The sequence below is a fragment of the Podarcis tiliguerta genome, assembly GCF_965153285.1.
Source record: "Podarcis tiliguerta genome assembly, chromosome: Z".
NCBI lineage: Eukaryota > Metazoa > Chordata > Lepidosauria > Squamata > Lacertidae > Podarcis > Podarcis tiliguerta.
This window is the reverse complement of record NC_139553.1, coordinates 2,059,692-2,077,873: the sequence shown is the minus strand read 5'-3', so window position 1 is coordinate 2,077,873 and position 18,182 is coordinate 2,059,692. Positions and strand designations below refer to the sequence as shown.

Sequence of the window (18,182 nt, the reverse complement as noted above, 5' to 3'; positions counted from 1 at the left end):
CCTTTTTCATACACTTTATCTCCGGTTCTTTTGTGTTCGTCTCTGCCTGTGTCTCTGCGAGGCGCCCGCCGCCCAGCTCCCTCGCTGTCCGCCTAGCCTACCTCGCTGGGTTGTTGTGCGGGCGACGAGGGAGGCCCCGCGCGCCGCCTGAGGTCTTCGGCGGAAGGGCCGGTTAAAAAAAAAGCGACAAGGTCACCCTCTGGGCATGTGCAGAGTGCTGACACGCCCTGACACGACGGGCGCGGCCCCCTCGGCGTCACACTCACCGGCATCCCCTCAGCGCGACTCTCTTCCTCTCCGCTCCCCGCGCGCTCCGGCTGCGGCGTCACCGGTCCGCGCCGAGAAACGTCACGACGCTCCGTCGACGTCATCGGCGCGCGAGAGAGTGGGTGGGGGGCCTGACGTCATCGACCCGCGCCGGCGTTGCCTCTCACTTCCATCCACACCTCCGACGAGGAGACTCGCGGGTTGGCGGAGCGGCGGCGGAGGAGCGAAGCGTAGGCTTGGGAAAGGGAGGCGGTCCGAAGGGAATGCGCCGAAAGCGGGGACGGCGGCGGCGGGCTGGGCCTGCGGGAAGGGTCAGGGCTTGGCTGACATCGTATACTGACAGGAAGGGGGCGGGGCTTCTGTTTGCGGTATGTGAGGGCGGGGCTTGTTGGAAGGGCGGGGCTGATAGGCTCTGGGGCGGGGCTGGTGGGCGGGTCTTGTTTGGGGAGGCGGGGCTTAGGAGGGCAGGGGTTGGGGTTCTCCTATGGAGGTGGGACCTTGGGATTGGGACCCTTGACTGACTCATAGCTCCTGGCCATAGCTGTCAACTTTCAGATTTGAAAATAAGGGATCAGCAGCCTCAAAAATAAGTGATCAGCAGCCTCACCTGTCCTGGGGACAGTCTACAGGATAGCTAACAATCTGGGATAGCAGCGGGAAACGGCGCTGGAATAAGGGAATTTCCCACCCAAAAAAAGGGAAGGTTGACAGCTATGCTCCTGGCTATGTCAGGGTCATAAAAGCCCACCACTGCCACGATCACCGCAGAAGGGGTGACTCCAAAGGACCTCGTCCCTTTTGGAGCCACAAGGGCTCCTATTATTCCCTCCTATTATTATTATTATTATTATGTTATTATTTATTAAATTAGCATATTGCCCATCTCACAGTATCTCACAGTATTAAGATACAAAATACAAAACAAAACCAGAAAGTACGTGATAAAAACAAGTACAAGAACAAACCAACAATCCCCTCTCACACACAGAGACACATTTAAAAGGATATGGAATGTTAATCAGTCCAAGGCCTGGTTGCAGAGAAACACCTTCGCCTGGCGCCAAAAGATGTATAATGAAGGTGCCAGGTGAGTCTCCCTGAGGAGAGCATTCCACAAATGGGGAGCGACTGCAGAGAAGGCCTGTTCTCGTGTTTCCCCCCTCTGGACCTCTCATGGAGGGAGCACACGAAGAAGATCCTCAGATTATGATTGCAGGGTCTGGGTCCATTTATATGGAGAGAGGGGGCCCTTGAGATATTGCAGTCCTGAGCTATTTAAGGCTTTATAGACTAAAACCAGCACTTTGAGTTGGACCTGGAGCCTAATTGGTACCCAGTGCAGTTGGGCCAAGTGTATTATGCTGAAACTATCTTGCCCCAGTGAGCAGGCTATCCCTGCGCAGCTGAGCCATTCTATTCACCTCAACCCCAATTCTGCAGGAGATTGGATAGGGTGTAGTGCCTAAAGTGCATGTGTGAACTGTTTCATATGAAAATGTCTTCAGATACCTTCAGAGTGAGAGTCTGCAACTGGCAGGAGGCTGGCCTCTGGTGGGTGTGAGACATGGCAGAGAGCAGGTGTGCTCTAGTGTGGATAGAGCACAGTGCTGATAACGCCAAGGCTACAGGTTCGATTGCCATATGGGATAGCTGTGTATTCCTGCATTGCAGGGGGTTGGACTAGATGATCCTCAGGGTCCCTTCCAATTCTATGATTCTAGTTTCTAGACAGTGGCCAGGTGGCTTCTGTGGACTTGAGTAACACTGTTCTCATTTCTGTCAGATGCCATCTGGGATAAGTGGTTGTGGTAGATTTTGTTGGTGGACTTTAGTTGTCTGCATAATATGGGAGGGTTTTGGGGAAGGAGGCAGTGGCGTAGCGTGGATTGCCGGCGCCTGTAGCCATGCAGAGTTGGGGGTTGGTAGAAGGGAAATAGGCAGAGTACGCATGCACATTTAACTGCTTCACGGTGTCTGCATCACCCAGGAGATTGCAGTCATTTCATTGACCGGAGAGGTCACTTCGTGGTTCACATGCAGAAGCCGTTTTCAGTGGACCCCAGTGACGGAAGCATTCAGCTGTATTGCAGCAGCACCAGGTGTTGAAATTTCCTGCCCCTTGCAACTTTGTGCCCGGAGCAACCACCCAGTGGCCTCCCATGGTACGCTCCTGGAAGGGGAGAAGGAGAGAGATAGCTGTAGGAAGGTGATAGGTCGTAGTGGAAGATGGGATCAAGGTTATTTATGTCTTGTTCCTTGCCCACAGATTGGTCCCTAGTTGTTCATCTTGGGGCATCTGTACAATGCCAGCAGAAAAAAACAACACAATTTTAAACACCCAATAACTCTGAAATATCCAGCACAAAAAAACAACCAGCCCAGCACACTCATTAAACAATGGTGTAACTGAACGAAAACCCGCCTCACCTATTATTTACTTGCCTTTTAAAGAATTAATGGTTCTTTCCAGGCAGCTTTCAACAGGACATCATGGCTGGGCCTCTGAGATGCCTCTGGCAGTTGCCTCCCCTGCTGCGTTACTCCACTTTGGGGACTGCAAAGCCATCCCTGCAGGCCCCTCTGAGGGGCCTTTTGCTGCATGGCTGCCTGGATAACTGGGCCCACCCTCAGAAGGTGCAGGCCAGGCACCTCGCTACCAAGAAAGCCAAAGGTGAGAAAGAGAGTCTGTGGACCTGAACTTTCCCCAATTATGCGTTTTCTACTGATCACCCCATCCTGGTGCTTTGAGAGTGGGTGGGAGGTCCCACTACTCCCTACTCAATGGGAGTTGTGGCAGGATTGAAGCAGTTGTGTTATTGATTGATCAGTTATTGTTATTTTTTATTAGGCCTGTCGCTTGTTTGCAGAGAAGTTTCCAAGGGACTTAAAACATATTAAAAAACAGATACGTTGTAATATTGACATGTTCACGGAAAAACACGTGCAATTTGTAAAAAATGTATAGCTAAGACAGGTAAATAATGTTTTTATTCATCTTTTATGGTAAAGAACAGACATTTTGAGAAAACAATTGTTACAACAGTAAACAACAAATAATATCCTGATAAAATTACAGACTTTTCTCATGCTGTGTAATAAAGTTTCATTTGATTACTCCAAGAGATCACAACACATTTCCCCAAGAGTATTGGGTGGATTCCTGCCACAGTCTGAACAATTTATGTATTAAATAAATATCTTCCATATGTTATAAAAGGAATAGGGATTGTGTTTGCCCTTTGCCACTTGACTTTGTCATTTATCAGCCAATGCTGTTGACCATACTCTGGTATACCAAGTACCGTAGTTTTCGCCCCATAGGACACACCTAGTTTTTTTTTTGGGGGGGGGAATAAAGAAAAAATATATATTTTTCCCCCAGGTGCGGGGCTGGGGCGGGGGAAGCCTGAGCTTTCCCCGACCCCAGCCCCCAGAACAGGCTGCTATCCACAAGCCGTGGGAGAGCTGCACAAAGTCTCGCAGCTCTCCCATGGCTAGCATAGAGCTGCGCGAAGCCCGAAGCTTGGGGCGTGCTGAGCTCAGTGCGCCCCAATCTTCTGGGTGCCGGAAAGCTCTCTGCTAGCTGTGGGAGAGCTGCGTGACTTATTAGAGCTTTATAAATTGGAGGAAGCCCCTAGAGAATGAAGAGAGGTTAACAAAGAATCTTAACAGCTGATCGAAATGGTATGACTATTTAAGGTTTGGTATGTCATCTTTCTTACTTTGCAAGCAAGGGCTTGGTCGGTGTTAGGAAGCTGAGCTAGGTGGTCCCCTGGTCTGAGCTCACAAGGCAGTTCTTGTATTTTGTGAACCAGAGGTGGAGAGTGTGTGGCTCTTCAGGTGCCGCTCCCAGCACCCCAGCCAGCACAGCCAGCGGGCACAGATGATGGGAACTGGTGTTCCAGCAGTGCCCAGAGAGACACAGATGCACTACCCTTGGTTTAAGTGCACTCTTTTCTCATGCTGACTGAAGAATTCTGTGCAACCCAGGGTTTGCTACTCATCAGGAATGTTTGCTTGCACAAGCGCCAATGAAACGAACAGGAGCTGTATAAAAACACAGCTATGCTCCTGCGAGAGCTTCCGTTAGGAGTAGTAGGGGCTAACCAGGTCTGCCTCCTCCGCCTCAAGTGGCTGTTCTGTCAGGCTGTCTCAGCGGGAGAGATGGGAAGCAGAAGGTTCGTTTCATCAGCTTTGCTGGAGGCCCAGCTCCACAGGGCACCAGCCCCTGAACTCTTGTCAGCTGCTCTTTATAAGAAATGGTGCCTGATATCCCTGCCTCCCACCCACTTCCCTGTCCCTTTCATCTTTTTTAGAATGTAAGAATGCAGGGGCAGGGACTGTCTTGTTATAACTGATGGTATTTAAGCCACTTTGGGGCTCTTTTTTTGGCTGAAGAACTGGTTGCAAATACTCTAAATCTGTAGTTCTCAAAGGGTGTGGCAGGAGAGGATGGCAAGTGTGGTGGCAAGATTCAAGGAGAATCAAAGGAACATTTAAACATTCCAGTATAGTATAGTATAGTATAGTATAGTATAGTATAGTATAGTATAGTATAGTGGTACCTTGGGTTACATACGCTTCAGGTTACATACTCCGCTAACCCAGAAATAGTACCTCGGGTTTAGAACTTTGCTTCAGGATGAGAACAGAAATCATGCAGCGGCAGTGCAGGAGCAGCAGCAGGAGGCCCCATTAGCTAAATTGGTGCTTCAGGTTAAGAACAGTTTCAGGTTAAGAATTGACCTCCAGAACGAATTAAGTACTTAACCTGAGGTATAGTACAGAAATGGGGGGGGGGGAGAGTTACAACCAAAATCAGTATCTCTTAAAGAGCCTTGGCTATTCTTCTACAGATCTCCATTGACATTGTTGTGAACAGGGATTTTCAACGCTGACAAATAAAGTGGTACCTCGGGCTAAGTACTTAATTCGTTCTGGAGGTCCGTTCTTAACCTGAAACTGTTCTTAACCTGAAGCACCACTTTAGCTAATGGGGCCTTCTGCCTCCGCGCTGCCAGAGCACGATTTATGTTCTCATCCTGAAGCAAAGTTCTTAACCCAAGGTATTATTTCTGGGTTAGTGGAGTCTGTAACCTGAAGCGTACGTAACCTGAAGCATATATAACCCGAGGTACCACTGTATGAAAGGTTAGAAAAAAGAAAGGCTTCTTTGTATTGATGAGGAGACAAGATTTTGTTTGGTCTTTGTCTAATATAAATGAGATTACCCGGCAAAAGCCAAGTTACATCTCACTGTGAGTTTGTATACACACTTAAGATACATATGCAAGGTGCTTATTTATATTTTGGGAATGATTTATGTTCTTATGTAGCTGCATTGTTTTATACTTCTTGGATGTTCCACAATCATATTATAAAGTAGTTGTGTTCCATGTTATAAATCAAGCACTGCTAGGAGTTGTTCCTTTTTGTTTTCCAATGCATTTCTTACCAATATAAAATTCACTGTGGTGCAAGCAAATTTTCATTCTGAAAGTGTGGCCCAGAGGCAAAAAGTTTGAGAACCACTTCTCTGAGTAAATAAACAGCATTGCTTGTGCTTCTCCAGCTAAAGCGAAAGGCGGGGCACGTGTGAACATCAACACCTCTCTTGTTGAGGAGATCATTGGCTTGGATGAGGTGAATGAGAAAATGCGTTCTGTGGTCAAAACCCTGCAGGAGGATTTCAACAAAAACTTGAGCATCCGCACCTCGCCAGGTAAGTCACTCCCGCAGGTTTGCAGCACCTGCTCTGAAGCAGCAGCCCCCAGCTTCCACACGTTGCCATCCCAACATCTCCAGAGCTCTTCTCCAGACACAATAATTGATGGCTGCCTTGCGATTCTTAACAAAAGTGCTTTGCTTGCCCTGAGCTTGACCAGGAAGCATCTCTTCCTGCTAATAGCTTCCTGCAGGCAGTCATTGCAGAGTGGGAGATGTCAGAAGCATCTAAGCGAACCATTTGCAGATGTGATGACGAGGAGAATTGTCAGCTACCAGCGTGGCAGGAAAGGGGCAATTGCCACTAAATTAGCCTCTTGGAAATTGCCCTCAAGATGTGGGGAGGACCAGACTTATCTTGATGGACTGGCACCTTTGGCTTAAAATGGGGTTCTTCTGTAGTGAAGGACGGGGATCCCCCTTCCTACGAACTTATTTTGGTAAGCACCAATGTTTGCAGGCCGCGAGAGCAATCCTCGCCTCACTGATTTGATGGAGTTTCATAAGAAGAGCTTGGCTGAATTACAGAAAAAAATTAGTGACAGCAGTTGAGTGCAAGCACAAGACTTGGGCAAAGTGTGCAGTCCAGTGCAAAGTGTGCAGTCCAGTGCACATTCACATGAGTGCAAGTCCCACTAAATCGGGGTCGGCAAAGTTTTTGTGGCTTGGGCTGGTTCACAGCCCTGCGGACGCTGCAGTGGGCTAACTCGCAGGCGCTGTGTGCACATGCACACGTACAAAAGCTATTTCTGGCACGGAAGAGGCGTGTGCAGCTTCCCATTGGCTGCAGGAAGCTGGCCAGCATCACGGAAGGCGGTCCCTGCTCTGCTCTGCGCCGGTTTAACGCGGCGCAAGGGAGCCGACCAAGGGGGCGGCAGGGGTCCATGGGCTGGTTAAATGACCCCCATGGGCCGCTTGTGGCCCATGGGCCTTAAGTTGCCAACCCCTGCACTAAATACAAGGAAAATTGATTCTGAGTAGACATTAGCATTGTACTGTAAAATATTGGACAAGCTGCCACAAAAATTGGCACACATGTGCAGTCACACATCCTGATTTGGCTGTGTTAACGTGAATCTTCTTGAAGAGTAGCTCTTCCTGCTCAGTTTAATGTTTTGGTTTTTCTGTTCCAGCATTTCCATTTAAACATTTCCAGAGAACCAGTGGTGGTGCAGTGGTTAGAGCTTCAGACTAGAACCTGGGAGAGACAAGGGTTCAAATCCTCTCACTTGGCTGTGAAGTGACTTTGTGCCAGTCACTGCTTCTTGGCATAGCTTACCTCACAGTGTTGTTGTGGGGGTTAAATGAGGAGGGGAGCACCATGTTGTTGGGTTGAAATAAGCGACAGACAAGTAGTGGGTGTCATCTGGGAGGCACCTCCTCGAGCATGTCTCGGAGAGTCCCTTTTATTGAATATTATAGCATTGCCTCGTATGTGCTTGCTGCTGATTGATTACACGTGGTGTGTTACATGGGTTACAAGGGTTGCGTATAAGACATACAAGCCACTTTGAGGTCCTTTGGGGGAAAGGGGGGGTATATAAATGAAGTAAATAAATATACTTCATATTTATAAATATACACACCCTGTCCGTCCTTCCTTACATAAGTTTGTCTGGCTGGAAGCATTCTGGAGCAAGAATCAAAAAAGCAGATTAACAAAGGGCCAGAAGGGAAGTGTCTGAAATTGCAATATTGAGTTGTCATTCTGTGTGGGGCCCTGCCTAAAAAGAAGTTGGGCTGTTGCTAGTGGAAAGAGCTGTTGGTTGCCTGACCATTTGTCTTTATAAAAAGTGAATAACCGGTCATTCAGCAGGCAGGGTTCTATCTAGCATTAGTCGTACACAGTGTGGATCCAGTGACGTCAAGCAGCATGGCTTTACTTTCGTCCATTCGTTTCAGTGGGGCTGCTCTGAAAAGACTGTAGTTGTACACATCCCTTAGATCCACTTAACATTTTAGAGTGGTTAATTGGTTAAAACGTTGGCATTCGTGTAAATTAGTTACTTAGCCGCTGGTCTCTTTTAGCAAGGTAGGGAAGAACAGCAGCCTACCTCGCATATAAAAATGAAATAAAATGAGAAGGAGCTGGTAGTCGGACATTGGAGTGTAGAAAGTAGCTAGTCAGAAAACACTGTCTCCATCGGAACCACCCCTTCCTCAGTTTAGGGGTGGGGCTTTGGTTGCCTTCATCACACTGTTCTGCTGTTCTGCTACTGTTGGTTTATTTATAAATATATTTGCATACTGCTCTATCATTTAAAAATCATCAAAGCCATTTACAGCAACAAAAGCATAAAGCCATGCAGCAAAACACTGAAAAGGCCATAGAAACATTGTGTGTGTTGGCCTTTAGATAGCTTAGTCCAGGAGACCTCCAGCTTTGGAGACAGAACTGTGATGATGCCTCCTGCTTCCCTGGGTGGACGTGTGTGTATATGTATATGTATATGTATATGTACGTGTAAGAGTACAAACCCCCTGACTTTCACATGGTGGGAATGCAGCCTGCTGTTCAAAGGGAGGAGTCAAATAATTTCCCTGCTCCCTTTTGCCTGTCTCTCCACCCACCCATTCATATCCCATAGCCCTTGCAATTGAAAAGGTTGACCACCCAAGCATGGAACTGCATGACGTTTGGGCTGTTTCCACGCTGTCTTTGCTTCCACCAGCACCCAGATGCTGACATGGCTTTGGCGTGAATGTCCCTCTTGTTCCAGGGGCTCTGGACCACATCACTGTTGCGACCAAGGATGGGAAGTTTCCCTTAAGCCAGCTTGGGCAGATCTCCCTGAAATCCCCGCAGCTCATCCTTGTCAACATGAGCAGCTTTCCAGAGGTACGTGGACAACCCTTGATGGACTTCTGCATGGAGTGATTAAGAACTGCATGAGCCAGAAAGGAGACTAAACTAAGGTAGCTGTGAATTCACCAGGTGACCCCAGGAGCTGAAGGGGCCAGGAACAATCCCAGCATACCCAGGTAGGACTGGGAGAGTTCCTTGCCTGAAGCCTAGAAGAGCCATTGCTGCCAGTCAGTGTAGACAGCACTGAGTTAGATGGACCCATGGCCTGATTCAGCATAAGGCAGCTTCCTATGTTCTCACCCTTAGCTGAAATGAAGGCTTAAGTATAACGGCCATCGCAGCTGATATTATTCACCTTGCCTTTCCCACACTGTTGACATTTAGAGTTGTAAGCTCCTTGTGGGCAGAGCCTTCTTTTGGTGCCATGCTTTGACAACAATGAAAAACATATGAACTGCCTTGTCAGCACTGGAGCATCTCTGTAATTTTGTAAGCTTTCCTGTTCCCAAGGGTCAGAGAACCATAGGCTTGTAGAGTTGGAAGGGACCCAAAGGTTCATTTAGTCCAACCCCTGCAATGCAGGAGTCAAGGCCCCCATCCTCCATGACCCTAAAACATGCTGTGGATTCAGCAGGGACCCTATTTCTTCCCATCACCCCTTCTTTTGTCTGTTTTTCCTCCAAGAGTGAGTAATGCTGGCAGGGGCTGATGCGAGTTGTAGTCCAAAGACTCACTGGAAAAGACTGGAGGAGAGGGCTAGATGGAGCTACGATTTGACCCCGCATAAGGCAGCTTCAGGGACACGGGTAGCGCTGTGGGTTAAACCACAGAGCCTAGGGCTTGCCGATCAGAAGGTCAGCAGTTCAAATCCCTCTGATGGGGTGAGCTTCCGTTGCTCAGTCCCTGCTCCTGCCCACCTTGCAGTTCAAAAGCACATCAAAGTGCAAGTAGATAAATAGGTACCGCTGCGGCAGGAAGGTAAATGGCGTTTCCGTGCGCTGCTCTGGTTTGCCAGAAGTGGCTTAGTCATGCTGGCCACATGACCCGGAAGCTGTACGCTGGCTCCCTCGGCTAGGAAAGCGAGATGAGTGCGCAGCCCCAGAGTCGGCCACGACTGGACCTAACAGTCAGGGGTCCCTTTTCCTTTACCTTAAGGCGGCTTCAGATGTCTAGGTGGTTACTGCAAAAACTGTGGAGCTATATGGGGTGAACAGGATTTCCAGTGACCAAGTTTGACTTCAGTGCTCTTCACGATGTTTGCTTTTCCCTTGACTAACGAAACCAGAATAAATTATGCAGGCAGAAGAGGTGGGTTGCTTTTTTAAAAGAGAATGAACAAACTGACAACCTGTGTGTGAGAGAGTAGAACAGACAAAAAATCCCACTGCTTTTCAGTCAACCTGGCATCATTTTATTACATTCGCAACATCAATAGAACAGTCACAGGCTTTTGGCAACTTGTGGGATTATACCTTTGTTTAAAAACTGAAATGGCTCAGAGGTTCAAGGTAATTAAATAGACTATTGGTGCTTCTGGTGGTGGGTAGGGTTGGGCAATATATCAATATATTATCCAAAACCTGTTTGAAGTCCATATTGTTAAATCGGTTTCATAATTTTTGACCTGGCAATATATTGCAAATCGTGTGTGTGTGTTTGTTATGCAAAAATTCCGTACAGGAAAAACCATGAAACCAGCCACTGCCTCTGCATAGATCATGACGTCTGAAATAAGAATGGAGCTATCAGTATATCATGATGTTTAGCTGGTGATATATCATAATGTTGAAAACCAGATATCACCCAGCCCTGGTGGTGGATTACTGTTCTATATTGACTGTTGCTTGTAAAAATAAATGAAAACAAATAAAGGTTGTGGGGGGGGGGAGGATAATAATTTAGACAGGTTTCTTCCTTTGGCACAAATTATGCAGGGTGTAGAATACAGATTTTGAAGTTCAGTATGTAGACTGCCTGGGCACAGCACAGTGTGTGTACACGTATTTAAAAAATAGCCCCCCAAAACGCCAAAGCCGCCCCCTCCACATTGCCTGTCAAAAGGGCTGTGTGCCTTGTCTCATCCCTGCCTGCCTCCCAGCTCTGGCTGCCGATGGGGCTGGCAGCTTTCAGATCCTGCCTGAAAATCCACAGCTGTGAAAAACAGGCCTTGTGCTAATCCCCGTTATTTTCACACTTGCCTATGGTTGCAATGTGGAACGAGTTAAAATGATTTAACTCTTGCCTCTAAGCTCCTGCTGCATGAGATCTTTGGCACGCAGAGTCAGACCCTGGAATCTTTCATCTGCATTTGGCCTATGTCTTGCAAAGTCCAGAGTCTCCTTCCACCAGCATCCCCTTGGGAATTCACCTTAAAAAAAAATAAAAATCTGTATTGCCTCAAACCATCAAAATGGTTTTGGTTTTCCACTTTTGGTTTTCTTCCTCCCTTCCTTAGCTGCTGACCCCCCCTTGCCCTCCCCCCACAGCCACTTCACTGATACCTCAATTCTGGGGATGAGGGAGGGGCTGCAGTTTGCAATCCAGTTTTGATCAAAGGGGCTTGCGCTGTTGTAACTTCCTGGTTTTGCTGGTAAGCGAACTAAATGTTTCCATGTTCTGTCAAGATGGATTGCTTCCATTGATGGAGAGCTCCGGCATTTGGTAATAATTATTTGCTAATTCCCTCCGCCTTTTTTATCTCAGGGTGGTTTTTTCATTTTTGTTTTTTTGCAGAGCGCAGCTGCAGCTATCAAGGCGATCCGAGAGAGCGGAATGAACCTGAACCCGGAAGCAGATGGCCTGATCATTCGCGTGCCTGTTCCTATGTAAGCAACCACAGCAGCCGTCTCTATTGATTCGGCGACCCCAGTGGGGGAATGCGATAGCACTGGCTGGCATTCCAGGGCAACCCTAGCTTTGCACCCTGGATTTCTTTTATGGAGTTGAGGGGATTAGCTGAAGGAGTGTTTTCTATCATGTAAACCTCCCTCTGTGTTGAGGTTCTCTGGGTTCCTCACACTACCACTTGCAGCCCAAGCGACTGGAGAGAGGCCTTTCTCAGCAGCAGCACCCAGACAGGGAGATTGCTGCCAGCTCCAGATTTCAGCATGCCTTTGGGCAAGGTGGTCTCTGTGAATCCCCTTCCTCAAGGGAGTCTGCCTCTTACTTTGTTGTCCAGGACACATTGTGGTCCTCTCCCAGTTCCTTGTACAGCTGGCGCCCACCGAGCTGGCTTCGCTTCTGAACTGACCAATGCCAGCAGTGATGAGGTTTGAAAATGTATGATGGAGAGATGCTTTTCCTCCCCACCCACTCCATCACCTTGTTTCACCAAAAGTAAAGGTAAAGGGACCCCTGACCATTAGGTCCAGTCATGGCCGACTCTGGGGTTGCAGCGCTCATCTCACTTTATTGGCCGAGGGAGCCAGCATACAGCTTCCCAGTGGCCAGCATGACTAAGCCGCTTCTGGCGAACCAGAGCAGCGCACGGAAACGCCGTTTACCTTCCCGCCGGAGAGGTACCTATTTATCTACTTGCACTTTGATGTGCTTTCGAACTGCTAGGTGGGCAGGAGCAGGGACTGAGCAACGGGGGCTCACCCCATTGCGGGGATTCGAACCACCAACCTTCTGATCAGCAGGTCCTAGGCTCTGTGGTTTAACCCACAGTGCCACCCATGTCCCATAAGTTTCACCAAAAACTTGCCCATAAAAGCTGGTTGTTTATGTATTTATTTGGTTTCTGTACCACCACTCCTTCCACATTGGAGCCCTGGGCTGCATACAACATAACTAGAACAGCGTCAAAGAATGGCGATTGGCAGTATCTTCCAGACTGCCCTCTGAAACACACTTAATAATTCCAGCATCATCAATGTAATTTAACTTAGGTTCTGTTCAATATTTACAGACGAAATCTTACGGAGTCCAAAAAGCAGTCTTTTTAAAGGATTAGATTTGATTCATGGGCAATAGATTAGTGGGTGATAGACGGTAACTAAGGACCTAAGAATAGCCCTGCCGGATCAGACCAAAGGAGGCCCACCTAGCCCAGCCTCCTGTTCTCACAGTTCTCCAGCCATGGAGGCAGAGCAGAGCCACCTAAGTCTTATCCTCCATTAATTTGTGTAATCCTCATTTAAAGTCATCTAGGTCGGTGGCCATAGGAGGGAGTTTCATAGTTTCAACTACGTGCTGCATGAAGAGGTGACTTAGTGGAACTTATGTTTGCAGAACAGTCTACCTCAAAAATAAGAATCTATGGGCAAATAGCAAAGGAGAGCCATGCTGGAGCTGGCCACTTTGGAAACTGACTGCTGGGCAAGAGGGGTCTTGGCTCTGGTCCAAATTTCAGTCTCCAAATTTCCCATGGATAGTAGCCAGAGGGTAGTCTTTCATGGCCTTGGAGAAGGTGACCAGACAGGATAATGTTGGGTATTATATTAAGCATATCATACAGTGTTAGTCCTACTCTGCGTAGAACCGTTGTACTTGATGACCGTGGCTAACCTGAGTACATTAATCTTATTAATTTCTTCAATAACCGTGCCATTGTGATGTAACATCGCCAACACTTCGTTTGATCAAACTTACCTTTGTTGATATCTAACAGGAGCCTGGCTAAAGGAACTTTAAAGACTGAATCTTCCTTTTGGACACAATTTGAATGAGTTTTCTGTTTGTGGCTTCTGTGGTAGATCTTGTACATAGCTCTCTCAATTTTTGGATTATTAATATAAGATTTAGAACGTAGAATGGTTTGGAGTGTTTTGTGTGCCCCTTATGTCCTGCTTACTTCGTACTGGTCTACATTGTGATGTTTCAAGCAACTTTACTTGGCCCCGGGGGACTCACAAAAGTGGAGCCCCCAGCCCTACAGATTACACAGGCTTACATAGGGGGATCCCCTCCCCTTAGCTTTATCCATGCGTAGAAATTATGTCCCTTTCTCAGGGCAAACGCATGCCTGCGTCATCAGAGCTGGATGCCGGATTTGGTGAGAAGAACAGGTCAGCTCAGGGCTGAGTTTTTTCCTGCACAGGAGTAATTGACACATTCTTCATGCGGTCTGAGTAAGCAGAGTCGCCTATCTTAACAATACCCTTTCACACCCCCTTTTACATCTCTTCGGCTGTCTATCAAACATATAGTATAATTCCCACTACAAGGGTGACTCTTGAGTAGAACTTAGCAGGGATGCAGCCCAAAGTCCCCAAAGAACCCTTAATAAAAGCAACCTCCCCACTCGCCTTGGGTCTTCCATTTCCCTGCACATGGTAGGAAATCCAGCTTTTGGGTTCGGGCTCCGCAGCAAAGGCCTTCAGGAAAGCTCACCGTAGCAGTTTCACAGGCATGTAGCCGAGGGCTGAGGGACCTGAGCTCCCAGCTATTCTCAGCACCAGCCAGCATGGCCTGAGGTTGGGGGTGAGGACAGCTGGAGCCCCCATCAGCTTCTCTGCCCACACCTCGGGTGCAGGTAACATCAGGAGAGATCAGCCTGAAATTAGTACGGCCAAGCGCTCATGGAATGGCTGAGCATCACCATTTTTGCTTCGGCCGATAAGATCCTGCTCTGGTTTCTGCAGCTCCTCCTGCTCTCTTCTTCCTTTCTCTTCTCCCTGCCCGGTTCTCCCCTCCCCTCAACTCCCCCCCCCCCCCATGCAATCCTGAAGGAGGCTCCTATTATCCTCCTAATTGCTGAGGATTTCGACTGGGTGCACAGCAGCCTGATTGTTAACACACTCCCAGATCATCCCCTGGTTTGAATTACACAGGAGGAGGGAAGAGACCCAGGAGGAGCGGGAAGGAAGGAAGGAAGGCTTCAATGTTACTCTCCTCCTTTGTCGCAAGGCCACGCTTCTCCCTCTCTTGCCCCGTTTCCTGTCCCCAATTGCAGGGTGTTACCAGGGCTTTCCCCCCTAGAACTGGCTGAGCACCCACCCAAAGTCGTTGAAAGAAATTGATGTCTTGTGGCACACATACTGTGGAACTCCCTGCCTATTGAAACCAGGCAGGTGCCTTTGCTCCTTTCAGTGCCTGCCTGCCCAGACATGCACAATTCTGTCATGTGTTTTAAGTTTTTAGTTCATTGTTGGTTTTACCTTTTGAAAGTTTTAAGGAGTTTTTACTGATAATTTTATTGTTTTGTAAGCTGCTCTGGGTTTGTTTTTTGTTGTTGTTAAAACAAACTTGTGGTGTATACATTTTATGCTTTAAGTGAATAAAATAAGGCAGCCAGTGCCCTCCATGTGTTTGGGGCTACAGCTTCCATCAGCCCCAGCAAGTGCAGGGAAGCATAGAAATTGCCCGGAACATCTGGAGGGCCTCAGCTTCGCAAAACCTGCCATGTGAGGAACCTTGCTCTTCCTCACCTGTTGTTCTTGTCTCCACCTCTCCCATAAAACTCCCATATCTCCTAATCATGATTTTCCCTATCACTCAAGGCTTTCTCCCCCACCCCATTTTCAGGGCCAACCAGATTTGCATCTGCGTAAACATTCAGAAACCTTTCTAATCCCCTGCTCCAGTAGCCTTGTAGCAATTCGCCCACACATCTATTGAGAGTGGTTTTCCTGACATTTCCTTTTTATATTACACTTAATCTTATCGTTGCAATTTATTAATTGCCTTCTAAACCACCATCCCACAGCAGATTACACGTAAGATACTTGAAAGGATTTAAAACACAGAACCAACAAATACATTCAAAACAAGACAAAAACCCTAGATGTAAGAGGACACTCATGGTAAAGACCCATCGATCCAGCTGAGGATTTGAAAGTGCACATAGCAGGTGCCTGTTGCATCGCGACAGGTACACGATTCCACAGGGCAGGGGCAGCCACACTAAAAGCCCTGCTCCAAGTTACTGCAGAGTTGGCTGCTGAGGTCTTTGGAACTTGAAGGAGACTGCAGTGATGTCCTAGGTGCATAAGGGGTAAGCAGTCTCTCAGGTAACCTGGTCCTGAGCTGTATAGGAACCACACCATGAACTTGGCCTAGTAGCAAATTGTCAGCCAGTACAAATCCTGCAAGCAAGGACTGCGATGCTTTGAGCACCACCTTTCCCCATATGGACCAACCTGGACCCTGTGATTATCACCTGAGGTCCTTTGTGTGCCTCCTGCATGGGAATTTCTGGAGGGTGGCAACACAAGAACAGGCCTTTCCTGTGGTGGCTCCCGGCTTGTGGGATGTTACATATTTTGGGGCCATGCAGAAACATTCCTCTTCTCCCAGGCTTTTGGTTAGTTAAACAATCTATGGCCTTTAAAACTGTGGGTGGGGAGATGTTATCGTTTCTGTTTGTTACTATGTCAATGTGTTTTTGTATTACAAACCACCCTGTGATCCTCAAGACAAAGGGCGGTATGGTAATTTAATAAACAAATAAATGAAATGAGAATTGCCCCCACAATCCACCGAGCCGCCATGTTCTGTACCAGATGCAGCCTCCGGGAAAGCCCCGAGGGTAGCTGCACATGGAATACATCGCAGAAGTCCAGTGGTGAGGTTATGAGTGCATGAGCAGCTGAGGTCAGAGACACCCTTTGCTTACTGTTTGACTAGGGTCACCCGTGAGCACAGAGAGAACCTGGTCACTGTGGGAAAGCAGCTGACAAACAGAGCGAAGGAGTCCCTGCGGAGAGTTCGCTCCGAGGCCATCAGCCAGACCAGGAAGGCCAAAAGCTCCACGTCAGAGGATACCATCCGGTTGATAGAGAAACAGGTACTAGTCGGCTGATGGGCCATTTTCTAATACAGTAGTACCTTGGGTTACAGATGCTTCAGGTTACAGACACTTCAGGTTTCAGACGCTTCAGGTTACAGACTCTGCTAACCCAGAAATAGTACCTCGTGTTAAGAACTTTACCTCAGGATGAGAACAGAAATCAGGTGGCAGCAGCAGGAGGCCCCATTAGCTAAAGTGGTGCTTCAGGTTAAGAACAGTTTCAGGTTAAGAACGGACCTCCAAAACGAATTAAGTTCTTAACACAAGTTACCACTGTACAGTCATACCTCGGGATAAATATGCTTCAGGGTAAGGATTTTCGGGTTGCGCTCCGTGGCGACCCAGAAGTAACGGAGCGCGTTACTTCCGGGTTTCGCTGCTCGTGCATGCGCAGACGGTCAAAATGATGTCACGCGCATGCACGGAAGCAGCAAAACGTGACCCGCGCATGTGCAGATGCGCCGTCGCATCTTACGTTCTATTCAGGATGCGAACGGGGCTCCGGAGCAGATCCCGTTCGCATCCCAAGGTACCACTGTACTTATTTATTTACTATTATATTTAACCCTGGAACGCATCTGGACCTGCTCCCACATCGAAAGCCAGCCTGTCAGGGAGAACTCAGGAGGGGAGAGTTCTGCTTTGTACTTGAATCCTGCTTGCTTGTTTCTCACTGTGAGAACCTCTCCTCTATGAATTCGTCTAGCCCTCTTTTCAAGCCATCCAACTTGGTGGCCCATCACTGCTCCTGTGGGAGAGAGTTCCATAGTTTTAACTGTGTGCGGCATTAAAAAAAACCACTTAGGTGAAATCTACACACATATAAAAACGCTGCTAAAATGCTTTGTTTAAAAAACAGTTTTGAAAACTATATTGAATTTGTCATAGCTCACTGTCGCCATCTAGTGTCCCATTTGTGTGTTGCACTTTACAACACAGTCAAAATGTTTTATTTGCAGCTGTATAGCTGAGTCCCTACTTTCATCTGTCCTGAACTTACCAACATTCAGCTTCCTTGGATGTCCATAATGTTTTTATTTGTTTTTTTAAAGTTGCCTGCATTCACACACTTTTCTCCACCTGCAGATCCAGCAAATGGCAGAGGACACAGTAGCCGAAATGGAGAAGCTGTTGGCAGCAAAGACAAGAGAGCTGCTTGGTTAGCCTGCTTACAGGAGATTTCAAGCCATCTGTCACCAGGAGGAGTTTTCTACCCACCACTGGACTCTCACGGCCTCCTGTGTGGCTGCCGCATTTTGGCTCCAATCATGTGCGAGGCTCTTTGGATCGGGTTGACGATCATCCCTGCCGCCCTCCCTAAGACTTTGGCATTGGCCAGAAAAATTGTGTTGGCAACTTCGAGGGCAGCTGGCGCTGATGAAATTAATACGGACAAGGTTGCAGCCCCACTAAAACCTGGTTGACGTAACCACGTAGAGTGGTGGTTCTTGGCAAGAGAGAGAGCGTGTCTCATCAAAGAGGATTTTTTTCCCCCTAGGAGCAATCACATTTTGGATTGTCGTTGACTGCCTGGCCATTTTCACTCGCTTGTAAACTTTGTCAGAGTGAGAGGAGGCAGCAGAGGCCAGGCGTCTTCACGAACTCACAGGGAATCTTGTACATTAAATAAAGCACCCCAGGAGGTATGAAGTA

At 47.9% G+C, this 18,182-nt stretch overlaps 2 protein-coding genes across 3 annotated transcripts in view; one reads left to right on the top strand and one right to left on the bottom strand.

Annotated features, from left to right (window-relative positions):
- Window positions 1-415, bottom strand: part of RBM18 (RNA binding motif protein 18) — a 15,098-nt gene extending 14,683 nt beyond the window's left edge. The window contains exon 1 of one of the 2 annotated variants that reach the window (XM_083423202.1): window positions 267-415. In XM_083423202.1, the coding sequence (XP_083279328.1) occupies window positions 267-371 (105 nt within the window). In that variant the 5' untranslated portion in view covers window positions 372-415. Of the gene's footprint in view, window positions 1-101 lie in introns of both variants that reach the window. The other variant, XM_083423201.1, reaches the window with a different exon arrangement.
- On the top strand, window positions 392-18,182 carry MRRF (mitochondrial ribosome recycling factor). Its single transcript, XM_083423206.1, has 7 exons — window positions 392-497; window positions 2,742-2,938; window positions 5,840-5,989; window positions 8,712-8,830; window positions 11,531-11,622; window positions 16,367-16,526; window positions 17,616-18,182. Exons 2-7 carry the CDS (start codon window positions 2,758-2,760, stop codon window positions 17,691-17,693), a joined length of 780 nt encoding a protein of 259 aa, XP_083279332.1. The 5' UTR covers window positions 392-497; window positions 2,742-2,757; the 3' UTR covers window positions 17,694-18,182.

Excerpts from the sequence above, each read along its gene's own strand:
- MRRF (XM_083423206.1), top strand. The coding sequence starts at position 2,758 with ATGGCTGGGCCTCTGAGATGCCTCTGGCAGTTGCCTCCCCTGCTGCGT. Across the intron at positions 2,939-5,839 it reads CGCTACCAAGAAAGCCAAAG|CTAAAGCGAAAGGCGGGGCA; the intron begins GTGAGAAAGAGA and ends GTGCTTCTCCAG. Across the intron at positions 5,990-8,711 it reads GAGCATCCGCACCTCGCCAG|GGGCTCTGGACCACATCACT; the intron begins GTAAGTCACTCC and ends CTCTTGTTCCAG.